This window comes from Schistocerca americana, chromosome 5 (genome assembly GCF_021461395.2).
Source record: "Schistocerca americana isolate TAMUIC-IGC-003095 chromosome 5, iqSchAmer2.1, whole genome shotgun sequence".
Taxonomy (NCBI): domain Eukaryota; kingdom Metazoa; phylum Arthropoda; class Insecta; order Orthoptera; family Acrididae; genus Schistocerca; species Schistocerca americana.
This window is the reverse complement of record NC_060123.1, coordinates 677,481,885-677,506,676: the sequence shown is the minus strand read 5'-3', so window position 1 is coordinate 677,506,676 and position 24,792 is coordinate 677,481,885. Positions and strand designations below refer to the sequence as shown.

The window sequence follows — 24,792 nt, the reverse complement described above, 5'->3', positions numbered from 1 at the left end:
GTGGGATGGACCTGATCAGCCAAAGCAGCCACATAATTCTTGGCTGTAGTGCGACCTTCCTGGGTAACCCTGGGGCCCACTGAATACCACGCTGTGGCTGCCCTCACCATCACCGAACTCCTGCCATATTTCTCTTGGGGCGTACACCCAGCCAGGAGTCGGAAACGGTTGAAACAAGATTTATCCGATCAAACGGTATTCTTCTACTGCTCCATAGCCCAACTTTTATGACTTTGACACCACGTTTTCATGTTAAGAGCATTCCCAGCACTGATGAATGGTTCTGGAATTCCAACTCGCTCTGCAGTTCCCAGATCCGAGAGCTCCCTTCGCGATGTTTTGGTGCTGACATGGTTCGCAAATCCGATACTCAGGTCTACAGTGACTTATGCAGCCGTTGTCCTCTTATTTCTCTTCACAATCCACTTCAATGACCGTCCGTCACGATCACTCAACAAAGACTTTTGTCCGCGTTTTAACTATTCGGTATAAATCTTCGATACGCTGCTTCTTGAACAACAAACATTTCGGTTACGCAAGCAATAAAAATATGACTACGTTCGAATTCATTTAACTGCGACATAATGGCCTCAGCTACACACAGCACTGTTCTGACCACGGCGGAAACTTGCAGTGTTGGTTGGTTGAGGCCGAGGATAGGACCAAACAGGGAGGTTATCGGTCCCTTTTGGTTAGGGAAGGATGGCGAAGGAAGTCGGCCGTGCCCTATCACAGGTACCATCCTGGCATTTGCCTGAAGTGATTTAGAGAAATCACGGGAAACCTAAATCAGGATGGCCGGACGCGGGTTTTAACCCTCGTCCTGCCGAATGTGAGTCCAGTGTGCTAACCACTGCGCCACCTCGCTCGGTGCAGTTTATCGAGGACGTTGCAGAGGGGTCGTTCGAGGTCAAATACAAAAGCGTGTCCTGAGGCTTGGCTAGCATCTGCATATATGTTCAAGCATGTATTTCTCGCGGTGTTTCCAGATTTTTTCCCAATCTCGGTATTTCATACAAATAACAAGCCTTGTGTCTACCGCATTTGGTTGAAATTGCATCAAACGTTCCTCAGTTATGCTTTTATGTCACCACCATTCACTCCCACTCTCAGCCATTAGGGTGCTAGGGGTGTCTAGCTGTGATAGCAGTTTTTTGCAGATAGCTCTAAGACCCACACAGAACACGCGGGCTATGTCATGAACCATGGACCTTGCCCTTCGTGGGGAGGCTTGCGTGCCTCAACGATACAGATAGCTGTACCGTAGGTGCAACCACAACGAAGGGGTATCTGTTGAGAGGCCAAACGGCAAACGTGTGGTTTCTGAAGAGGGGCAGCAGCCTTTTCAGTAGTTGCAGGGGCAACAGTCTGGATGATTGACTGATCTGGCCTTGTTAACACTAACCAAAACGACCTTGCTGTGCTGGTACTCCGAACGGCTGAAAGCAAGGGGAAACTACAGCCGTACTTTTCCCCAAGGGCATGCAGCTTTACTGTATGGTTAAATGATGATGGAGTCCTCTTGGGTAAAATATTACGGAGGTTAAAACAGTCCCCCATTCGGATCTCCGGGCGGGGACTACTCAGAAGAACGTTGTTACCAGGAGAAAGACAACTGGCGTTCTAAGGGTCGGAGCGTGGAATGTCAGATTCCTTAATCGGGCAGGTAGGTTAGAAAATTTAAAATGGGAAATGGATAGGTTAAAGTTAGATATAGTGGGAATTAGTGAAGTTCGGTGGCAGAAGGAACAAGACTTCTGGTCAGGTGAATACAGGGTTATAAATACAAAATCAAATAGGGGTAATGCAGGAGTAGGTTTAATAATGAATAAAAAAACAGGAATGCAGCTAAGCTACTATAAACAGCATAGTGAACGCATTATTGTGGCCAAGATATATACGAAACCCACGCCTACCACAGTAGTACAAGTTTATATGCCGACTAGCTCTGCAGATGATGAAGAGATTGATGAAATGTATGATGAGATAAAAGAAATTATTGAGATAGTGAAGGGAGACGAAAATTTAATAGTCATGGGTGACTGGAATTCGATAGTAGGAAAAGGAAGGGAAGGAAACGTAGTAGCTGAATATGGAATGGGGGTGAGGAACCAGAGGTTGTAGAGAGTTTCAGGGAGAGCATTAGGAAACGATTGACAAGAATGGGGGAAAGAAATACAGTAGAAGAAGAATGGGTAGCTTTGAGAGATGAAATAGTGAAGGCAGCAGAGGGTCAAGTAGGCAAAAAGACGACGGCTAATAGAAATCCTCGGTAGCAGAAGAGATACTGAATTTAAATGATGAGAAGAGAAAGTACAGAAGTGCAGTAAATGAAGCAGGCAAAAAGGAACAAAAACTTCTCAAAAATGAGACAGGAAGTGCAAAATGGATAAGCAGGGATGTAATGATGTAGAGGCTTATCTCACTAGGGGTAAGATAGATACTGCCTACAGGAAAATTAAAGAGACCTTTGGAGAAAAGAGAACCACTTGCATGAATATCAAGAGCTCAGATGGAAACCCAGTTCTAAGCAAAGAAGGGAAAGCACAAAGGTGGGAGGAGTATATAGAGGGTCTATACAAGGGCGATGTACTTGAGGACAATATTATGGAAATGGAAGAGGATGTAAATGAAGATGAAATGGGAGATACGATACTGCGTGAAGATTTTGACAGGGCACTGAAAGAGCTGAGTCGTAACAAGGCCCCGGGAGTAGAGAACATTCCATTAGAACTACCGATAGCACTGGGAGAGCCAGCCCTGACAGAATTCTACCATTTGGTGAATAAGATGTATGAGACAGGCGAACTGGCCTCAGACTTGAAGAAGAGTATGATAACTCCAATCCCAAAGATAGCAGGGATTGACAGATGTGAAATTGCCGAACTATCGGTTTAATAAGCCACGGCTGCAAAATACTAAAACGAATTCTTTACAGACGAATGGAAAAACTGATAGGAGCCGACCTCGGGGAAGATCAGTTTGGATTCCGTAGAAATGTTGGAACACGTGAGGCAATACTGACCCTACGACTCATCTTAGAAAATAGATTAAGGAAAGGCAAATCTACATTTATAGCATTTGTAGACTTAGAGAAACCTTTTGACAATGTTGACTGGAATACTCTCTTTCAAATTCTGAGGGTGGCAGGGGTAAAATACAGGGAGCGAAAGGCTATTTACAATTTGTACAGAAACCAGATGGCAGTTATAAGAGTCGAGGGGCATGAAAGGGAAGCAGTGGTTGGGAAGGTTGTAGCCCATCCCTGATGTTATTCAATCTATATATTGAGCAAGCAGTGAAGGAAACAAAAGAAAAATTCCGAGTAGGAATTAAAATCCATGAAGAAGAAATTAAAACTTTGAGGTTCGCTGATGACATTGTAATTCTGTCAGAGACAGCAAAGGAACTGGAAGAGCAGTTGATCGGAATGGACAGTGTCTTGAAAGGAGGATATAATATGAACGTCAACAAAAGCAAAACGAGGATAATGGAATGTAGTAGAATTAAGTCGGATAATGCTGAGGGAATTAGATTAGGTTCAAAATGGTTCAAACGGCTCTGAGCACTATGGGACTTAACATCTATGGTCATCAGTCCCCTAGAACTTAGAACTACTTAAATCTAACTAACCTAAGGACTGCACACAACACCCAGCCATCACGAGGCAGAGAAAATCCCTGACCCCGCCGGAATCGAACCCGGGAACCCGGGCGTGGGAAGCGAGAACGCTACCGCACGACCACGAGATGTGGGCAATTAGATTAGGAAATAAGACACTTAAATTAGTATAGGATTTTTGCTATTTGGGGAGCAAAATAACTGATGATGGTCGAAGTAGAGAGGATATAAAACGCAGACTGGCAATGGCAAGGAAAGCGTTTCTGAAGAAGAGAAATTTTTTAACATCAAGTATAGATATAAGTTTCAGGAAGTCGTTTCTGAAAGTATTTGTATGGAATGTAGCTAGGTATGGAAGTGAAACGTGGACGATAAATAGTTTTGACAAAGAGAGAATAGAAGCTTTCGAAATGTGGTGCTACAGAAGAATGCTGAAGGCTAGATGGGTAGGTCACATGACTACTGAGGAGGTATTGAATAGAATTGGGGAGAAGAGAAATTTATGGCACAACTTGACTAGAAGAAGGGATTGGTTGGTAGAGCATATTCTGAGGCATCAAGGGATCACCAGTTTACTATTGGAGGGCAGCGTGGTGGGTAAAAATCGTAGAGGGAGACCTATAGATGAATTCACTAAACAGATTCAGAAGGATGTAGGTTGCAGTAGGTACTGGGAGATGAAGCAGCTTGCACAGGATAGAGTAGCATGGAGAGCTGCATCAAACCAGTCTCAGGACTGAAGATCACAACAACAAAAACATGTCAAACAACTGACGGATCCTGACAGAACATCAGGAAAAAAATGTTCTAATGACCTGCAACAACTTCTCTCTCTCTCTCTCTCTCTCTCTCTCTCTCTCTCTCTCTCTCTCTCTCTCTCTCTAGAGTGCACCATCAGTCTACCATTGAATCGTACATCGTTACAATTCCATCTCAGTCGACCACTCCACCCACTCTATGTCATCCTTTAATGCAGATGCAAGTAAGCTTAGATGTGGATGGTTCTCGGTCTTCCTGAAAAGCGTCAAATACTGTAGTCAACTCGCGTGTATGACTGTTACCTCAATAGATATACAGTAGAATGCTGCCTCGACGGACAAAAAGTGACTGTTTCCCTGGTTCCCTTTGATTCCATGTCGATGTTTTCCCGGATTCCTCTTACTGTAGCATATTTGTTCCCAAGTACAAATTGTTCTGCGCCAACAAGAAGAGACGCAAGTACTTCCTCAATTCCCCGCATTTCAGCGTATATTCCATCAATCTATACGCATTTTTCGCAATTCTATCGCTTTTATGTCAGTTCTACCCATGTGATCATGACATAAACTCTCATTCTGTGTTCTAAAATTGCTTGTAAATGTAGTGCAGCTGTCAACACACAGCGCAGAAGCCCTCATTGGGAGGCAGAGTACAGCACTGTATCGATTGTATCCAGTCGCCTCCACACCACATATTGCACATTTTCAGAGTATCTGCTCTGTTCTCTGTATGTGTATGTGCATGTGTCATGGATGGCTCCCAGGACCAGGTCCTGGAATACTGTGATAGCAAAGAGAAGAGTCTGTTATGTCATAAGAATTGTACAGATATTTCTATTTCCGGAGCCACACCCGTCAGCAGGGTGTATTTCATATACTTTGCTCATTGTTGAATGTCGTTCAACGGAGACTGTGATCGTAATATTTAATTGCAAGTACAGTGATAAAATATATATGTGATTGGTTTCCTAGAATGATTCTCTGACTGGGGTGCGTGCCACGCAGCGCCGGTGGCCTGTGGCTGGAATGATTCATGTTTCTGTCTAACGGTTGGAGCTGTCTGAACGGAGAGACCTGTTGAGAAGCAGGAATGTAGCTGACTTAACTGTGTCCTCCTCTAGACGTCCGAATAGCGAACTAATACTTAGTATGTGTTGGACAGCTTTCGTGATCGCGTGGAAATTTGAGAAGATTTAATATGGGCTAGTGGTGCAGAAACAAGCCTGTCTTTGTACAGCAGTTCAGAGAGTGACTTTGGCCCACTGAGGGCACTCTAGTCACGCGTCGGAAGCGGGTGACTTGTGACCATCGGCTGCAGGAAAATTATCTAGTGCTGCAAGAGTATATACAGTGCAGTCTGTCGTCGTGGTATATGTATGAGTGTCTCGTGGTCGATAGGTATATGAATGATGCAAAAGGGGTGATTTTGCATGGCACAGGATACGAATTGTATGTTTACTACATCGACACCATACGTGGTGATATATTGCCAGGTTGGAGATCGGTTTCACGCTCTAATATTCAAGCTCCCATCCTCAGTGGCAGAGCAATGTAATTGCGTCCTATGGTGAATGTGCTTATGCTGTCTGTCTTCGCGATATATGTATGAATGTCTGGTGGTCGATAGCTATATGAATGATACAAAAGGGGTGATTTTGTATGGCACAGGATACAAATTGTATGTTTACTACATCGACACCATACGTGGTGATATATTGCCAGGTTGGAGATCGGTTTCACGCTCTAATATTCAAGCTCCTGTCCTCAGTGGCAGAGCAGTGTAATTGAGTAAGAGTCTTTCCATATTTGACGATATGTAGGGCACTTTTGCAAGGTCCAACTGTCAGTGCAATATGACAATCTGTACAAAATAGTTTTTTGCTTCTGAAAGTCTCGTCTGCAGAAAACAATGGCAGCAGTTTGATGAGTAAATTCAGTGACAAACGGGGTGTCCCATTAGGATTGCTTCAAAGAAAGCAGTTGATGTTATTCTGGAACAGACTTCTATAGTGCACCCAGAGGGGGACTTGCCTGTTATTTACATAGACATGTGACATCAATATAGCATTAAGAACCTTTCAGTTGCTATGCAAACATCTCTCTCGCCACTGGACCCGCACTGCAGCTATGCGACATCGCGCCACCAATGGTGCCTAGGTGAACATGTATTTCAACACGAATTTCTCAGGTGTCAAGTATGAAATGGATGCTGCCGCCTCATGCTTGCAGCACCTGAACGGACACCTGTGCGTAACTTGGCAGTTGACGGGTGTGTCGTTACTTCGCAGGGCCCGCTGGTGCATCTCCACTCCTGGAAGCAATGTGGGTAGCGTCCTGTGTGGTCCAGTGGTCAGGGAGTGGTGGGCAGTGTGTGCATGTGTTGGAGTTCTCTGACATCAGTATAACACTCGAAGAACTCTAACTAGACACGTATTTCACCTGCTGGCTGCTGTCAGCTAGGGTGGTGGCTCGCAGTGGTGTCGATGTGTGTGAGCATTGGAGCCTCTGATACGTCGTGGTTGATGATAGTTCAAGAGCATTTTTTATGGCAGTGAGTGTTTGTGCACTGCATTATTTTCGGCTGTTTAAGCATTGTGAGCATGTTTGCTTAGCATTACACAGGCATTTTTTGGCAATTTACGAGTAGTTTGCAGGTCTGTATGCTGTGTACTGCATTATTTCGGTAATTTACGAGTTGTTTGCGTATCTGTACATCAGTGTACTGCATTATTAACGAGTAGTTTGCAGGTCTGTAAACTGCGTATTGTGACCCCAAGCACATCAGATCGAATGTTTTGTAGCAGTGTAATAAATATACTATGTCAAATCCGTCCCTAAATAAATTGTGCTGAAATAAAGTACACTCCTCCCTCTCTCCAGCATCCCAGAACAGGCTGAGCCCTTTTCCCGCCATTTTACCCATTCAGACCGCCATCTTAGATTATGCCATGGGAGGGACGATGGTGCCCTCTGGTGGCAGTACTGTGTACTAGGTCACTTGGACTCCGGACATCATAGTGATCACATTGGATGGAGGTACTACCTCTAATTGTTGAAATAAAGACTGCCTGCAAAATAAAGACTTACGTCCATCCAATCCAGCAGCCCAGCACAGGCTGAGTCCTTTTCCTGCCAATTTGTAGGAAGACGTGGCGGTCGGATGACTTAGGTTAGTGAAGGTAGCCCGATTGACCTGTCTTCCCACCAAAACTTGAACTTCCCACCACAACATCATTGCGATGTTGACATATCTAGTGCCGTCATCTTGAGTAAATTTGGTTACAGTGACACATGGGGTGGTGCTCTCTTTGTCCCACTACTAACAGGCATTTACATATTTACAGGCCTAGTCGACTGCAGCCTTATAATCAGAACTGTCTCAGCATTTTCCTAGAGTAATTTAGGAGAAAAACGGAAAAATCTAAACCAGGGTGCGTGGAAGAAGATAGGAACCTCCATCTTCCCACTGAAACAGTGCTGTCTCATTCGATTTATCCCAAGTGGACAATACCGTTTTACAAATAAGTTATTTATGAGCCGCTTTAAATAAGTAACGCGACATATTTCTTTTCAAGGCCAATTCCGGTTGAAAAAATGCAGATTTTGCTGTCAAAAATCTTGAAATATTCCCGCTTCAGCCCCTATAGTTTCATAAAGTTCCGATAAATGGCCACGCGGGGTACCCGCGCGGTTAGTGGCGCTTTGTCACAATCCGTGTGGCTCCCCTGTCTGAGGTTCGAGTCCTCCCTCGGGCATGGGTGTATATGTGTTGTTCACAGAGTAAGTTAGTTTAAGTTAGATTAAGTAGTGTGTAGGCTTAGGGACCAATGACTTCAGCAGTTTGGTCCCGTAAGACCTTACCACAAATTTCCAAATTTCCGATAAATGGCGGCACCATAAACATTCAAAATGGCGTCGGCAACGGGAGTCCATTCTAAGCAGAGAGCTGTCATTGAGTTTATTTTGGCGGGTAAGTTTTCATAGGCACCTGCAGAATGTGTACGGAGACCTGGCAGTGAGCAAAAGCGTCGCGTGTCGTTGGGCGACGTGTCTGTCTTCATCGCCACACTGTCGCACAAACCTCTCCGATCTGCCGCGTACCGGCCAGCCGGTGACAGCTGTGACTCCTGCAATGTTGAAATGTTCGGACATTCTCATTTGAGGTGATCGATGGATCACAGTCAAACGTCTCGCTGCTCAGCTGGAGGTCTATGCTGATTGTGCTGATACACTCATCCACCAATGGGGGTACTCAAAGATGTGTGACTGAGGGGTTGCTCGCCGCCTAACAAGGACTATCTGTGCGGAATTGATTGCGTCTTTCAAGGCTAACCGTGATAATTTTTGTCGAATATCGCTACAGACGATGAAACATTGGTTCACCACTTTGAACCAGGAACAAAACGGCAATCCACAGAGTGGCGCCATACCACCTTTCCACGGAAGTAAAGGTTCAAAGCCTCATCCTCAGCTCGTAACGCAATGGCGACGGTCTTCTGGGGCTCTTTTGCTTAATGTCCTCCCTCATGATGCAACGATGAACTCTGAAGTGTATCCTGCTACCCTTAGTAAATTGAAGAAATGGCTTTTGCATTTTCGTCACCACTAAAATCCAAACGAATTTCTCCTTCACCATGACAACGCAAAGCCTCACAGAAGTCACAAGTATGCGCACCCGGGAGGAGCTCACAAAACTTCATTGTGCGGTTCTTCCTCGTCCTCCTTACATCCCAGATCTCGCACCAGCCGACTCCAGTCTGTTCAGATCAATAAGTGATGCATTCCGCAGGAAGCAGTACGTGGGTGGTGTTAAGGTTATTGATGCAGCAAGATGTTGGCTCCGACGTTGACGAGTACATTGTTAGGTACCATGCGGGCATAGAGACCCTCCCAGTAAGGCGCCATTAGGCCGTGGCATTGAACGGAGATTGTTGAATAAATGAGTTTTATAGCCAAAAGTGTGGGGAGTAATACGGCGTTTAGGGATCCCGAATAAAACCAACCTGCTCTCAGAAAAAAAAATGCTGCATTACTTACTGAATGTCCCTATTAGTAATATAAAAGGCCACTGCTACCTGTTCATTCATTTCTCACCCCAAGCCACTACACATATTGTTTCATAACACTACATACACTATGAGCTGAAATCAGGATCGCTATGCTACTGCAATTTCCCATTTGTAAGCCTGAAAAACTTAGTCAACGTCCTTCTATAAAGAGTGACAGGTTGATTTCAGAAAGAGGATGAGGTGTTTCTATTATAAATTGCATAGGTCTTGGAGGAAGCTTTTTCAGAGAGGAAAAATGAAAGGAAAAATATAGTGTGGAAATGCTATGTGGAATGATACATGTTTTATTATCGTTATTATTATTATTTATTTGTGTTACATTTTTCACCAAACCTCTACTTTGTGTTATCTAAGTAATTCATCAAAGTACAGAACATATTTCTTAACAGGCACTTTTTAACTGCCTGTTTAAATAAGTTTGTTTTAGCAAACTCCTTTAACCTCCTTCGGCAGTTTATTGTACATTTTTATTCCTTGGTAGAAAATGCTGTTTTGAATTTTATGTTTAATCTTTCTTGATAAATGTAATTTCAGTGGAGATCTTGTTCCGTGGTCATGGAGGGAGCTTTTTGTGTTTTAATTATCAACGTTACTGTTGCTGTGTACAACTTATTAGTAAAACAAAGAGTCAGTAAAAATCCGCAGCGTTTTGAAGAGAGCTTTACAATGGGCTCGTCTGTTGTTTTCGATTATTATTCTTATCTTCATTTCCTGCAGTTTGAACACTGTTTTCACTGATGGAAGAAATCGCAACACGAAGAAGGAGTTGTGCGACGTGGTAGGCGTGTTTCTACATCTGAAAGATGCTGTCTGTTTCAATTTCATGCCATTCGCATAAGAGTGGCGCTAGTAGCACCATAATGAGCATGCGAATCAGGTTTGCTTTAATACACGCTGTAACGGATGTGACGGTTGCCTAGCTTCGACATTGGACGTGGTGAGTTGATTTTAGTTAAGAACGCATTTAAGGTGACTAAGACGCCACTATCAGCACCTCACTGAATTTGAACGAGGTCGTTTAATAGGGTTACAAGAAGCTGGATGTTCCTTCTGCGATATTACTTCAGACTTTGCAGGAATGTGGCCTCTGTACATGGTAGCTAGCAGCGATGGTCACGAGAATGTACGGTTCCAAGAAGATTCGGTTCCTGACAGCCATGTGACTACTGACAGAGGGGGCCATCGTGTTCGGTATATGGCTCTGACGCATTGTATTGCATCTGCACAGCAATTCTAGCGGGAATTCTGACCACGGTGACAGTTCCGATCCAGACGCCCCGTAGCGTGTATTCCACTGACCCCACACCACCGTCATTTACGACTTCAGTGGTGTTAAGCGAGAGTTCATCGGAGGGCAGCGTGGATGTGTGTTGTGTTTTCTGATGAAAGTTGGTGCCAGTGAGGGCCTTCTGTAGATTAGAAGGAGACCAATTGAGGCCTATAACCAGCCTATAACCAGCCCACACTGCACCTACACCAGGCGATATGATCTGTGGTGCGATTTCGTATGACAGCAGAAGCATTTTCATGGTTGTCCCACGCAAAATAGTTCAAATGGCTCTGAGCACTATGGGACTACTTAACCCTAACCAACCTTAGGACATCACACACATCCATGCCCGAGGCAGGATTCGAACCTGCTACCGTAGCGGTCGCGCGGTTCCAGACTGGAGCGCCTAAAACCACTCGGCCACTCCGGCTGGCTGTCCAACGCACCCTGAGAGCAAATTTGTACGTCAGTCTTGTGATTCGACCTAATGTTACGTGTGAAGATCACTCGAAGTTTTACTCTGCCTTTTTTGAATACATATTTCTATATTTCATTCTAAAACCGTTGTCTTGGAATGTCATTTCACAGAAATAGTTACTCTCCCCACCCAATTGTTTATCCTTACCACATGCATTAGGTTGAATATGTAATTAGAAAAAAACTCTAGCTTATTCGCTGCTTGCCTGCTGTTTGCTGTTGCGCTTTCGAGAAATCTTCAACAATGTTGTCAAGACGCGAGGTAAGTGGAAAATTTGATTAGGGCCAGGTAACAGTTTTACTTCAGTTGCGCATTTAATACAAAGTCGAGCTGCATTCAGATCTCTAAAGAGTTCAGTTCATATTAGGTTCTGCAAAGTTGGACTAAATTTCAGACAGAAACAAAAATATAGTGCAGAGATTACATGGTTATCATTTGACAGTTGGAGCGACACTAATGAGAAACCAATCACATGCGTCGTAACGATAATGTTTGTTCTTAATTATTTTTCTACTTAATTTAAGAAATAGTTGTTATGTACTTGCGTTCCATGCATTAGCAAATTACCAAGAAACATAATTATCGTAAAAAAAATGCGAAAACAACCGACCTTACTAATTCAGTGATATAAGCTACAACTTACTCATGAAGACATATTTTCGAATCTGTTCATAATTGCAGCTTACTCCACAGAAACCAAGAGAATAATACATATTTCACGTATGAGAAGTGCCCGCATCTCGTGGTCGTGCGGTAGCGTTCTCGCTTCCCACGCCCGGGTTCCCGGGTTCGATTCCCGGCGGGGTCAGGGATTTTCTCTGCCTCGTGATGGCTGGGTGTTGTGTGCTGTCCTTAGGTTAGTTAGGTTGAAGTAGTTCTAAGTTCTAGGGGACTTATGACCACAGCAGTTGAGTCCCATAGTGCTCAGAGCCATTTGAACCATTTTGAACGTATGAGAAGCATGTTTTTCTGTAGTTGTCTGTTATTGTTGTTCCGGCGTAACATCAAGTGCCGGCACGTCGGCCTGAACGACACGGCAGAGAAGGCTGTGAGACGACGACAGCCATTAGCACACTGCCTTGGTCAACACCACGACAGGAGTGGCCTCTATAAGAGGAGAATATAAGCGCCGCTCCGCCAAGCCTCTGGCCTACTAGAAGAGCGGCAATATAAGACGAGCTGTGATGTAAATTCTATAGCAGTGACTTATGAACTTGTGTGGTTGCTTGCATGAAAATTGTATATATCGAAAGACATTGATTGTTTGCATGTTGCCATCTGCTTGAGACTCAGTTTTGAAGAAACGCAATGTATTGTCAATTTAACTTATTGTAATAAACTCCATTGTGGAATGTAACAATATTATGAAAAGGAAAGTTGCTACTCACCATATAGCAGAGATGCTGAGTCGCAGATAGGCACAACAAAAAGAGTCTCACAATTAAAGCTTTAGGCCATTAAGGCCTTCGTCATCAATAGACGACAATGTGTGTCTGTCATGTATTGTTGAGGAAGCCCTTAATGGCCTAAAGCTTCAATTGTGAGAGTCTTTTTGTTGTGCCTATTTGTGTGGAGTGTAGCCATGTATGGAAGCGAAACATGGACGATAAATAGTTTGGACAAGAAGAGAACAGAGACTTTCGAAATGTGGTGCTACAGAAGAAGATTAGATGGATAGATCACATAACTAATGAGGAGGTATTGAATAAAATTGGGGAGAATAGGAGTTTGTAGCAGAACTTGACTAGAAGAAGGGTTAGGTTGGTAGGACATGTTCTGAGGCATCAAGGGATCACAAATTTAGTATTGGAGGGCAGCGTGGAGGGTAAAAATCGTAGAGGGAAACCAAGAGGTGAATACACTAAGCAGATTCAGAAGGATGTAGGTTGCAGTAGGTACTGGGAGATGATGAAGCTTGCACAGGATAGAGTAACATGGAGAGCTACATCAAACCAGTCTCAGGACTGAAGACCACAACAACAACAACAACATCTGCGACTCAGCATCTCCGCTATATGGTGAATAGCAACTTTACTTTTCATGATATTGTTACATTCCATCCTGGATTTTCCACTGTTTGAATGAACTCCATTTATAAGATCTGCTTGAATGTTGTCTAGCTAGCCGAGAAAACAGCTTCCTAGGCACCCTATGGTAGATGAGTGGGCAGGATACCACAATTATTATGACAGGCACTTTACTTGGCTCGTAAAAAGTTTGTATAGAGTCTAATGATTCGCCCATTCTTAAAATTGACTTGACTTTCTAATACTCGTATATTTTTATAGATCTAATTATTTCCAATTCAAAAGTGAATGTGCTGAAGACTCTAGCCGTTTGTGGCTCACATGTAGCAACAGTCGAAGAATTGGTTTCTTTTGTGTTGGGGAACAGTTTAATGGTTTTGACGTTTTAACATCGCGTCTGTGTGGTTTTCTCTTCCGCTAAAGGTGTCGTGGCTTATCTGGTACGTTAAATAATGCAAGCATTGGTTTCCATATAAGTTTTCTGCGTTCCATATCCACAGATTTGGTTGGAAGTGAAGCGAACAAAACTTCGCGTTATTGTTTACATATACGACGTTTTTCTGCAGGTAGTCAGGTCTCCTCCTACTCTCAGAGTAAAACGATAGTCTTCAGAAAATATGTATATATCACAAGTGAATTTCAAGTAAGGTCTTCTGTAATGCGGCAACGGCCTTGCCACAGTGGATACACCGGTTCCCGTGAGATCACCGAAGTTAAGCGCTGTTGGGCGTGGTCAGGACTTGGATGGGTGACCATCCAAGCCGCCATGCGCTGCTGCCGTTTTTCGGGGTGCACTCAGCCTCGTGACTCCAACTGAGGAACTACTCGACCGAATAGTAGCGGCTTAGGTCAAGAATACCAGTAACGACCGGGAGAGCAGTGTGCTGACCCCACGCCCCTCTTATCCGCATTCTCCACTGAGGATGACACGGCGGTCGGATGGTCCCGGTAGGCCACTCGTGGCCTGAAGACGGAGTGCTTTTTTCTTCTGTAATGTACTGTTTCATACCTCCCAGGGTCCTTAGTCATTTTTTTTAGTTATTGTCGATTTTTTGGCACTACATACGTTGGCTCCCTATTGTAAAAACCATGCTACTAATCCTTATATATCTAATACTATTGGCACTGATTCGATACAGTACTCAGAAGTGTAGCTTGCTAGCCGCTTGGTACGCTTTTCTCGCTGTGGACAACAAAAACACTGCGGAGTGTCGCCACTCTACCGAACTAGTGATTTGCCACTGTTGCGTTCGACTGTGGTCTCATTGTTATCGCAACTTAAATGGCTACTGTTTTCTCGTGCAGCTGTTGCCACTTCTTAGTTGAGAGCTATCAACAACACTGTCACGTCTCAGAGATGTTACCTTCCACCGACTCTGCTGTAGCAGCTGCAGTGTGCGCTCGGCAGCCAACTTACCGGTGTCGGTGTTGGGGTAGATGTTGACGGCGCCGTCCTGCAGCCACGAGGTGACCATCACGTACTCGGCCACGTAGCTGGGCACCTGGCAGCGCAGCACCGCCGTGTTGCCGCTGATCACGTACTCGTCGTACACCTGCACCTCGTACTTCTGCTTCACCACTGCAACACCCAACACACACATCCTAAGATGGTTACTTCGTACTCCAAAACCTACTCGTATAGTCATCCACATTAGAGTACAAAACATAAACATAACAAGGATGAATAAAATGGAATCAGGACAGATTGACACCTAGTCCAGGTACGACCGGGCTTCGGGTGTCGAGAGCAAAGGGGGCGCTGATAGATCTCGATCGACGCTGTTAGATAGACTTGGAAAAAAAGGGTGTGCCCAACCATGACTGAAGAGAACTGGCGATTGTGTTGACTAAATCGGAAACTGTAACAGCTGTTTTCCAGGCACCATATGTAACCGGGCTAGCAAATTCGTTTCAGACCTTAACATGTAAACGCCACGGAGAAAAACGGTTTCTGAAATTCGGTTTTCGTATTTCGGAAGATGGGTTGGGTTGTTTGGGGAAGGAGACCAGACAGCGAGGTCATCGGTCTCATCGGATTAGGGAAGGGTGGGGAAGGAAGTCGGCCGTGTCCTTTCAAAGGAACCATCCCGGCATTTGCCTGGAGCGATTTAGGGAAATCACGGAAAACCTAAATCAGGATGGCCGGACGCGGGATTGAACCGTCGTGCTCCCGAATGCGAGTCCAGTGTCTAACCACTCCGCCACCTCGCTCGGTTTCGGAAGATGCGTCGCATGTAAACGTAGTGTATGAGTGCGTAACAAACCCAATAACTCAAATACATTTCAGTCATTTTCAAAAGCAACAGTGCTGCCAGCTGTCTGAATTCTTCTTTCGACGCCTCTATTATGGGCTCCAATTGTCCTCTTGCGTGGGCGTGGCGAGGTTTGAAAAACAGAGAACAGTGTGGCAACAACATTTGGCGTGACCAATAAATGAAATGTTCTCACCAGAATCCATCTAAGCAGACAGCGAATCGATTGTATACTTACAGAAGAAAAAAAATTAATGTTAATTGTGCTGTGACAAGCCACCTCCTATTAGGAGGAACATTCACTCTCACAAGTCTACGAGTTAAAGACTATTGTGGATTTTAGGCCGTTTGCAGGAATGTGTTTGCAATAAATTATTGTGATTATTTAATTTGTATCGAGAGTTGGTGTAATACTTCCAGACTCACTTCGTGGCTATGCAACAGTCCTCTTCCCCCACTCCCCCCCCCCCCCCCCCACACACACACACAATAAGAAAGAAAACACACATAGACATGGCATAAAAAGGGTACAGCACCAGCACCAACACCTACTAAACGAGGAAAACCAGCACCCCACAATGGACAGCGTGCTCTACATCGCATTTTTCGGATTGTTGGGCTTGCAGATTATTCCTGCAGGGTTATCGATTTGTGAAAACATAAAAAACGAATCTAGTCTGCCTCACTAACAACAATCAAATGGCTCTGAGCACTATGGGACTTAACATCTGAGATCATCAGTCCCCAAGAACTTAGAACTACTTAAACCTAACTAACCTAAGGACATCACACACATCCATGCCGGAGGCAGGATTCGAACCTGCGACCGTAGCAGTCGCGCGGTTCCGGACTGAAGGGCCTAGAACCGCTCGGCCACCGCGGCCGGCAGAAAGAAATCACCCAGAAATTGAGGAGGAAACGAAATGAAACTTCACTGGTTGAGAGCGTATGTGATGTTATTTCGGTGATTACAAAAACGAGTCAAATTTACAAAGAATTTGACAGTATGAGCTCAAGTGTGTGTATGACGTTGTATTTCCTCTGACCTGGACGCATGCACTGACACGTTTAGCAAGGGTGCTGTAAAACCGTTGTGCCCTCTCCTGACGCAAGCTAACTCACAACTGTCGTAACTGGTCCTTAATGTCCTCGACACTGTGTGTGGGGCGGAGCTGACATCCGCGATGGCCACACTCATGTCCCACCAGGTACAGATCTGGGAAACTTATTGGCCACAGGAGTACCCAACAAAAAAATGGATGTGGATTCCTATGGGACCAAACTGCTAAGGTCATCGGTCCCTAGACTTACACACTACTTAAACTAACCTATGCTAAGAACAACACACACCCATGCTTGAGGGAGGACTCGAACCTCCGGCGGGAGGGGCCGTGCAATCAGTGACATGGCGCTTCTAACCGCGCGGCCACTTCGCCCGGCAGTACCCAACATCACGCATACAATACACAGACACACGTGCTAAGTGTGGACTAGCATTATACTATTGCAAAATGGCACTATGATACCGTCACGTGAAGGCTAACTGTTACGTATTGAAATAATAAGAGAACGGGAAACAGAAAATTTTTTCTAAGTTCCTACAGCCAGGCATTTCTTCAGCACATGGAACTATCAGCACGAGTCAGCTGCTGGGCGTAAACATTTCTACACTGTTAAACAGTCACGAAGAGTGCGACATCAACACTTCTCTGAGTGAGTGGGGGTGAGCTCAGAGGAAAAGTGTAAGTCAAATGCAGACCAACATGCGTCCATTACTCTTGTAAGAAGGACTAGGCAGGTGGCAACAATAACTGTCAGGGGTATGATGAAGCAGTTACGATACTGAAACAAATTTATTAAGCCAATACAGCAAAAATGAAGACAGCTGATGACTCGTAATGAGCAAAACTGATTCGGTCATTACAAATGACGTCGTACAGCAAAGCGACTCTTCAGTGCCATAAGTAGTCCATCCCTCTAGCCTTGAGTCATTCGATCAGTAGAATCGATTATCTTCATGGGGTTCACACTCGATTCTCTGAATATTGTACTGCGACATCTTATGTGAAGATTGTTGCAGCTTTGGTCACACTCTTGCCGCCTGATGTGATGACCATCGATCCATAGCCACGAATGACTATGAACCAGCAAACAGTACTGAAGCCGCCACTGGTTGATAGCCCACAAGTCCATCAACACCGTTCCAATTCAGGACATCAACTGCTCTGGAACTTCAGCATTGTTCAAGTGAGGCAGTCTACCAAACCGGCGGGCCAGGATCAACACTCAACACTACATCACGGCATGTGAAACTGCGGTCCATCTGACGGAACATCACAGCCAGTGACCTGAGAGGGACCAAGCATTCTCAGGACGACATGTGAGGCAAACACACACGCGCCAGGCCTACAGTCTCATCCGTAGTTGACTACCCGACGGAAAGTGCCTCCTGAACAGGAGGGCAAATCACTACACTCTGAGTCACAGGCCTGCACTTGGGGCTGGTTCAGCGATCTTCACCAGTCCACAGTCTGATCCGGATTCAGCAGATATAAGTCTGGCTTAGAAATCCACCAGACGCCGTGGAAGATAAGGTGAAAAGATGTATTCTGAGGAATAAATTAAGTAATATTTAATCTTGTTTTATTGCGTCCAACAACGCCACACGTTTCTCAGCCACCATCTTGAAGAAATAGTACGGACGGAGCCTGGGAGTGGGCAATCCGTAAAAATTGGTGTGAGAAGTGAGGAAACCTGATGTCCCTGACATACTGTTCCCTCAATCATTACGAGCCTCGCTTGAAGTCTTACCTGATGGCTTGCCAATCATCGTGAGTCCATCCTTCATGGTCACAACACCACTCCAAATGCAGCCGGTTGTGTAGTGGCGTTAACGACAGCCTACACACGGGACTGTAATTCCCTAGTCTGGTTACTGCTAGTCTCCAGCCAATAGTGTGCGATGATGCAGAATGTTGGAGGGAGTCCATTACTTCTTCTCGGATGTCAGTTGCAGAAGTGAAAGAGTTACGTTGTGCATCAAGCACAGTACAGCGACGGTGGTCACGTGTAGTCGGCCGGAACGTTGGTGGCATTACATCACCCTTCCGAACCGAATCAGTGCGTGCATCCAAGTCAAAGTGGGTGCAACGTCACACTGATAAATGGGCTAACACTGCCAAGTTCGACTGCTCTCATGTTCCCATGCAGTCTACCATTGGGCTACTGCCACATCCGAATGCCCCGCAAATCTTAATGTTGCTCGATTAGACCAGCCGGCGAAATGCAGACCCACTATGAGGCGCTTTTCAAACTCCGTCAGATGTAAAAGACGACTATGCAGCTGTCCTGGTCCTTCAAAGTGATCCCTCAACATTTGACAATGTTCACGCCCTTTATAATTATACGCTACAGGGCCGGTGAAACCACTAAACACGAACGTCACTGTGGTGGCTGTTCTGGCTGTCACAAAAAATTGAAACTCTTAATCATTTATACAGTCACCGACGACATGTACAAGGATGAAGTTACATCGACACTTGACCACGTCTCCTGTGTGCTTCACTTCTTTGTGGGGCAATTTAATTAGAAAGGTAATTTTGGTTTGATATACAAATTTCTGCCTGTGAAGATGTAGTTGCGAAGTGACGCCGATATACAGGGTGGGGCAAATCAGAGTGGCCCGGACGACTATATACGATTGGACCTGAATGTATGCACATAATCACACGCCGTAACGTGCGCACCACATGTGTGTTCAGGGCGTAGTGTGGGCTGTGCCAGTGTGAGTGGAGCAGTATAAAGAGCACTAAGGTAACACACAGTGGAGCGGCGGGTGTTCGTTGTGGAAAGTCACGTGACAAAGTCGCGGAAACGGTGTGACCTGTTGTTTGCTAAGAATTTAGTGGTTTCTAACTGCTAGCAAAGAGTACCACGCAACACTTGGTCCGAAAATGGAGTCAGACCGGATCTGTTCCGATCAGGTCAAAAAACATTCCGAAACGTGTCCGCACACAAGGAAACTTGCCTGTAGTTCATCAGAAAGTGCTTTACAGTCCTACCAAATCAGTCTGACGCCTGTCGCAGGAAACCGGCATATCACGTCGACCATGCAGACGAATACTTCACCTGGACATGCACATGCATCTTTACCGAGTGTCTGTTGTTCATGCGTTAACACCAATAGATAATCCTCAGCGCCTCCAGTTTTGTGAGCTGCTGTTTACTGAGGTAACAGTGAATGGCTTGGGCATGAATCCGTTCTTTATGTCTGATGAAGCCTGGATTCATCTGTGTGGTTATATCAACTCACAGAATCATAGATTCTGGGCAGCGGAGAATCCGCATAACTTCCACGAAGCACCATTGCATGGTCAGAAAGTTGGGGTTTGGTGTGCAGTGTCTGGGTGCCACGTTATAGGTCTCATCTTCTTACATTAGATGCAGACTTCGGCGTGCTACATTCCCACTATTTTGAATTTTTTTTGTGGCAGCCTTACGAGGAGGGAAAGACCTACAGTTACTTCCAACAGGACAGAGCAACTGGCCATTCAGACGGCCGAACCTTGGAGCACCTTTACACAAACTTCATGCCTAGCAGGGTTGTTAGCAGAGATCAGTCTGGACGCAGCCCTAGCTGGCCACCCAGGTCGCCTGATCTGTCAGTGTGTCATTACTTCTTGTGGGGAGCCCTCAGGTCTAAAGTGTACCGCAACAACCCTCATAGTCTTCAAGAACTGCAGCATAACATTTCAGACGAGATTGCAGCAATTCCAGCAGTCCAGCTTCGATCCGCCTTTTGGAGCTTGGCGATCAGGGGCCAAAAGTTGCAACTGATGAAGGTCACTTTCATCATCTGCTGTGCTCAGCTTAGTAGAGTATTTCCTTTCCTATGCTGTATTTCCTTGGACCCTGGGCCCGACCCTGTATATAGTGACCAAAGTGTGTTCATTTGTGGAAGACATTGAAGATGAGGCAATCAGGGAACTCGTTTACCACGTCCACCGAGACAGTGAAGTGCGTAAGTCCACTATTACAGTAAGCAGGACAAAATTCGTTGCACTATACTGATGGTTTGACACTGGAAAATGAGAACCGTTGTCAGGGATAAAAGTGGATGAAAATGAGAAACAGAAGAAACTGGACACTAATTTCTCGAAAGTGGACTGAAAGTCACTGATACGAAATACAGTGTGTTTTAAGAGTAATTTTATAAATAAGAAGCCCGTTTCCAGCGAGTAAAGCGTTACGCCACAGTGAGGTTCAAATGGGTCATGTAGCATATCCTTAAATTCAGCAGTTTCCAGTAAAACATGTGTATTTTTGGTTTTCCGTGTATAACGGTTATACGTGTAACCTTGCCTGCGGATTAATTGTATCACTGGGGCAGGCTATAATTTGAAAATGTATCTAATGCAGTATTGACATACAACCTATATCTGCGGTTAAAATATCGGAAGCTTTGTACTAATACAGCAACCACTCATCTCTCTACCATCTTCCATCTGTTTACAAATATAAATTAGTGTCACCTACCACGGTTTTTGACTGTTTGTTTGGGCTAGTCTCAGGATCTACTGTAGGGATTTTGATGCGGTGATGTTTTAAAAAATTGAAATAACAAGCGTTATAAACTGAGGAAGTGCAGTATTAATACAAAGTATTTAATAATATGAAAACGGGCAAACCATCAGCCAACAGCAATGTAGCTATTATGGCGTTTGGTTCATTGCTGAATCCACCTTGAGGGCGACCGTTAATGTCAATGCAGTATAGTGCACAAGTTGACATAGGTTGTCAGTTGTCTTCGTTTCACGTGTTACCTATTATTGTTTTAAAAAAGCAGTTCTTCCAACACGATTAGCGGCTTGGAGAATCTAAGAGGTGCACGAAATACAAACCGATCTCTTGAACGTAGAAAGGAAGATGCCATACATATTAAAGGATTTAGACAATACTTTTCTAAGAGTGTAAATGCGGACGGAACAGAAGTTTAGTATATTTGATCATTTGGTTCTGAAGTGATAGCATTCACTTTATGTATCCTGCACTCCTTTTCTGAGCTTATAGAAACTGCTCTGGAAAAGTAACTTCTTATCAGTGCGAAAAATGTTTAAACGTAGAGCATGGTCATGTACCTGCGAGCAAATATTTATATTCAAATTTTAAAGAACTGTAGTTGTCAATACTATACTTAGTAGTGTTTTTGTTACATTATTACTCTACTATATAGCTTAATCAGTAAGAGAAATCAAATTAAGAAGACCAGTTAAAAATTTTTGAAGTAAAAGGTATTGTAACAACAAAAATTTCTATTTTTGACACTGGGAATATTTTTAAGTTATTAAAGGAACTCAGTTTAGTTGAAAATATCAGGCTCTACCGTAAAAAGACCTTCCGTTTCAAGGTACGAGATTGTACACGTCTAACGAAATGTGCCTTAACTGTCCACACATTTTATAACTAATTATAAAAATTTACGAAAATTTTCGCACCACAAAGCTCACTAACTGAAGAATTAACAATATTCTCCAAATGGCTTTAATATGCTATGCAGCACCTAAGTTCTAACATACCTGAGACTCGTTCTGATCTACAATAATGGCCATTAAAATTGCTACACCAAGAAAAAATGCAGATGATAAACAGGTATTCATTGGACAAATATATTATACTAGAACTGACATGTGATTACATTTTCAAGCAATTTGGGTGCATAGATCTTGAGAAATCAGTACCAAGAACAACCGCCTCTGGCCGTAATAACGGCCTTGATACGCCCGGACATTGAGTCAAACAGAGCTTGGATGGCGTGTACAGGTACAGCTGCCCATGCAGCTTCAACGCGATGCCACAGTTCATCAAGAGTAGTGACTGGCGTATTGTGACGAGCCAGTTGCTCGCCCACCATTGACCAGACATTTTCAATTGGTGAGAGATCAGGAGAATGTGCTGGGCAGGGCAGCAGTCGAATATTTTATGTATCCAGAAAGGCCCGTTCAGGACCTGCAACATTCGGTCGTGCATTATCCTGCTGAAATGAAGGGTTTCGCAGGGATCTAATGAAGGGTAGAGCCACGGGTCGTAACACATCTGAAATGTAACATCCACTGTTCAAAGTGCCGTCAATGCGAACAAGATGTGACCGAGACGTGTAACAAATGGCACCCCATACCATCACGCCGGATGATACGCAAGCATGGCGATGACGAATACACGCTTCCAATGTGCGTCACCGCGATGTCGCCGAACACGGGTGCGACCATCATGATGCTGTAAACAGAAGCTGGATTCATCCGAAAAAATGACGTTTTGCCATTCGTGCACCCAGGTTCGTCGTTGAGTACACCATCGCAGGCGCTCCTGTCTGTGATGCAGCGTCAAGGGTAACCGCAGCCATGGTCTCCGAGCTGATAGTCCATGCTGCTGCAAACGTCATCGAACTGTTCGTGCAGATGGTTGTTCTCTTGCAAACGTCTCCATCTGTTGACTCAGGGATCGAGACGTGGCTGCACGATCCATTACAGGCATGCGGATAAGATGCCTGTTATCTCGACTGCTAGTGATACGAGGCCGTTGGGATCCAGCACGGCGTTCCGCATTACCCTCCTGAACCCACCGATTGCATATTCTGCTAACAGTCATTGGATCTCGACCAACGCGAGCAGCATTGTTGAGATACGATAAACCGCAATCGCGACAGGCTACAACCGACCTTTACCAAAGTCGGAAACGTGATGCTACGCATTTCTGGACCTTACACGAGGCATCACAACAACGTTTCACCAGGCAACGTCGGTCAACTGCTGTTTGTGTATGAGAAATCGGTTGGAAACTTTCCTCATGTCAGCACGTTGTAGATGTCAACCTTGTGTGAATGCTCTGAAAAGCTAATCAATTGCATATCACAGCATCTTCCTACTGTCGGTTAAGTTTCGCGTCTGTAGCACGTCATCTTCGTGGTGTAGCAATTTTAATGGCCAATAGTGTATCTTCCTACCACAGTTGCGCAAGGACGCTCTGTGAGGTTTTTAGGAATTTGTGTTGAACCTACGACCTGCAAGGTAGATTTCTCCGGACGTTTATCTGTCATCTCCAGCCGTGTTCCTGTAGAGAGGATTTCCGAAGGGTCGTCGTTAAAAACAGGGAGAAGGGCGGCTTTTGCCGACGGCCTGCGCAGTTGCTCCAGCGTCTCATTGTGTCCGCTGGATGTTCCGCTGTGAAGGTTTTGGCCTACATGGGACGAGCGTTGCCATCGTAAAATTTTCATTCCCTCAGAACTGCGTCTCGTAGCTCAGTTTTGGAAAATTACTTGCATTAAATTACTAGTGTGAGTGTTAGTGGTTTATATTCACGAAATGCCAACTTGCTTATTCGAGTTACCTATCAATAAAATTAGTACATTTTCACGTAACTATGTCATGTGACGTATCGATTTAACCGTAATTGTTTCAGAAATTCAGTGTAAGGTGTGTTACTTTTTGACACCCTACAAAGTAAGTGGAACTCGTAATATTTACAGACGCTGCACAATTCTCAGTCTCGTGTCTCACAACAACAAAAACAGTAGAAAATGCTAGAAACTGCTCGTGGCGCTCTCTAGTGCGCATTCGATGCGATTCTGAAATCGCTCGCTAGACTGAAACACAAACCAGGAACATCAAATGATAATTACATCAAGACTCTACGCTGTCGACAGGCGTTGATATACATCAACAGGGACAGTTGAAGATGTGTGCCCCGACTGGGACTCGAACCCGGGATCTCCTGCTTACGTGGCAGACGCTCTGTCCATCTGAGCCACCGAGGGCACAGAGTATCGTGCGACTGCAGGGACGTATCCCTTGCACGCTCCTCGTGAGACCCATATTTCCAGCTTAATGTCCACACACTACATTCGTAGTGCCCCTGCCCGCTCATTACTCGCGGCAGACAATCCTACCGAGTTCCGTAAGAGTTCGGGCAATGCGTGTGCATCCAGCACAGATGAAGGAGGTCAATGGCCGGTTAGCCTTAACTATATGAAGATGGCATCTGTTCTTTCGGATGGTGACGTCCGTTTGCAACAGCGAGTCGTGAGACCTATAACGATAGTTGATTTTGCACAACTACTCTATTAGCAGCCGAAAGGAAGTGGCCTTCGAATGGGAACCGCAAACATTTGATGACAAGGCGACAGGTCAACCCAATGCTCCACCGGAAAACACGTCTGGTGTGTCATAAACTGCATTAGTGATAGTACGTGTGTCATTTGATAGGAATCTCTTATCGACGCACCTAATTTGTACAGCTGGTAAGTGAGAGAATTATGCCTCCTT

At 44.8% G+C, this 24,792-nt stretch overlaps 1 protein-coding gene, 1 non-coding gene and 1 pseudogene across 2 annotated transcripts in view; 1 reads left to right on the top strand and 2 right to left on the bottom strand.

The window, feature by feature from the left end:
• LOC124616628 (Down syndrome cell adhesion molecule-like protein Dscam2) overlaps window positions 1–24,792 on the bottom strand; it is a 375,675-nt gene that overhangs the window by 271,563 nt on the left and 79,320 nt on the right. The window contains exon 3 of the mRNA XM_047144953.1: window positions 14,641–14,802. Within this exon, the coding sequence (XP_047000909.1) occupies window positions 14,641–14,802 (162 nt within the window). The remainder of the gene's footprint in view (window positions 1–14,640; window positions 14,803–24,792) is intronic.
• Window positions 13,886–14,003, top strand: LOC124616936 (annotated as a pseudogene).
• On the bottom strand, window positions 24,211–24,285 carry Trnat-cgu. The gene has a single exon. It is a non-coding gene; the product is annotated as a tRNA-Thr (tRNA).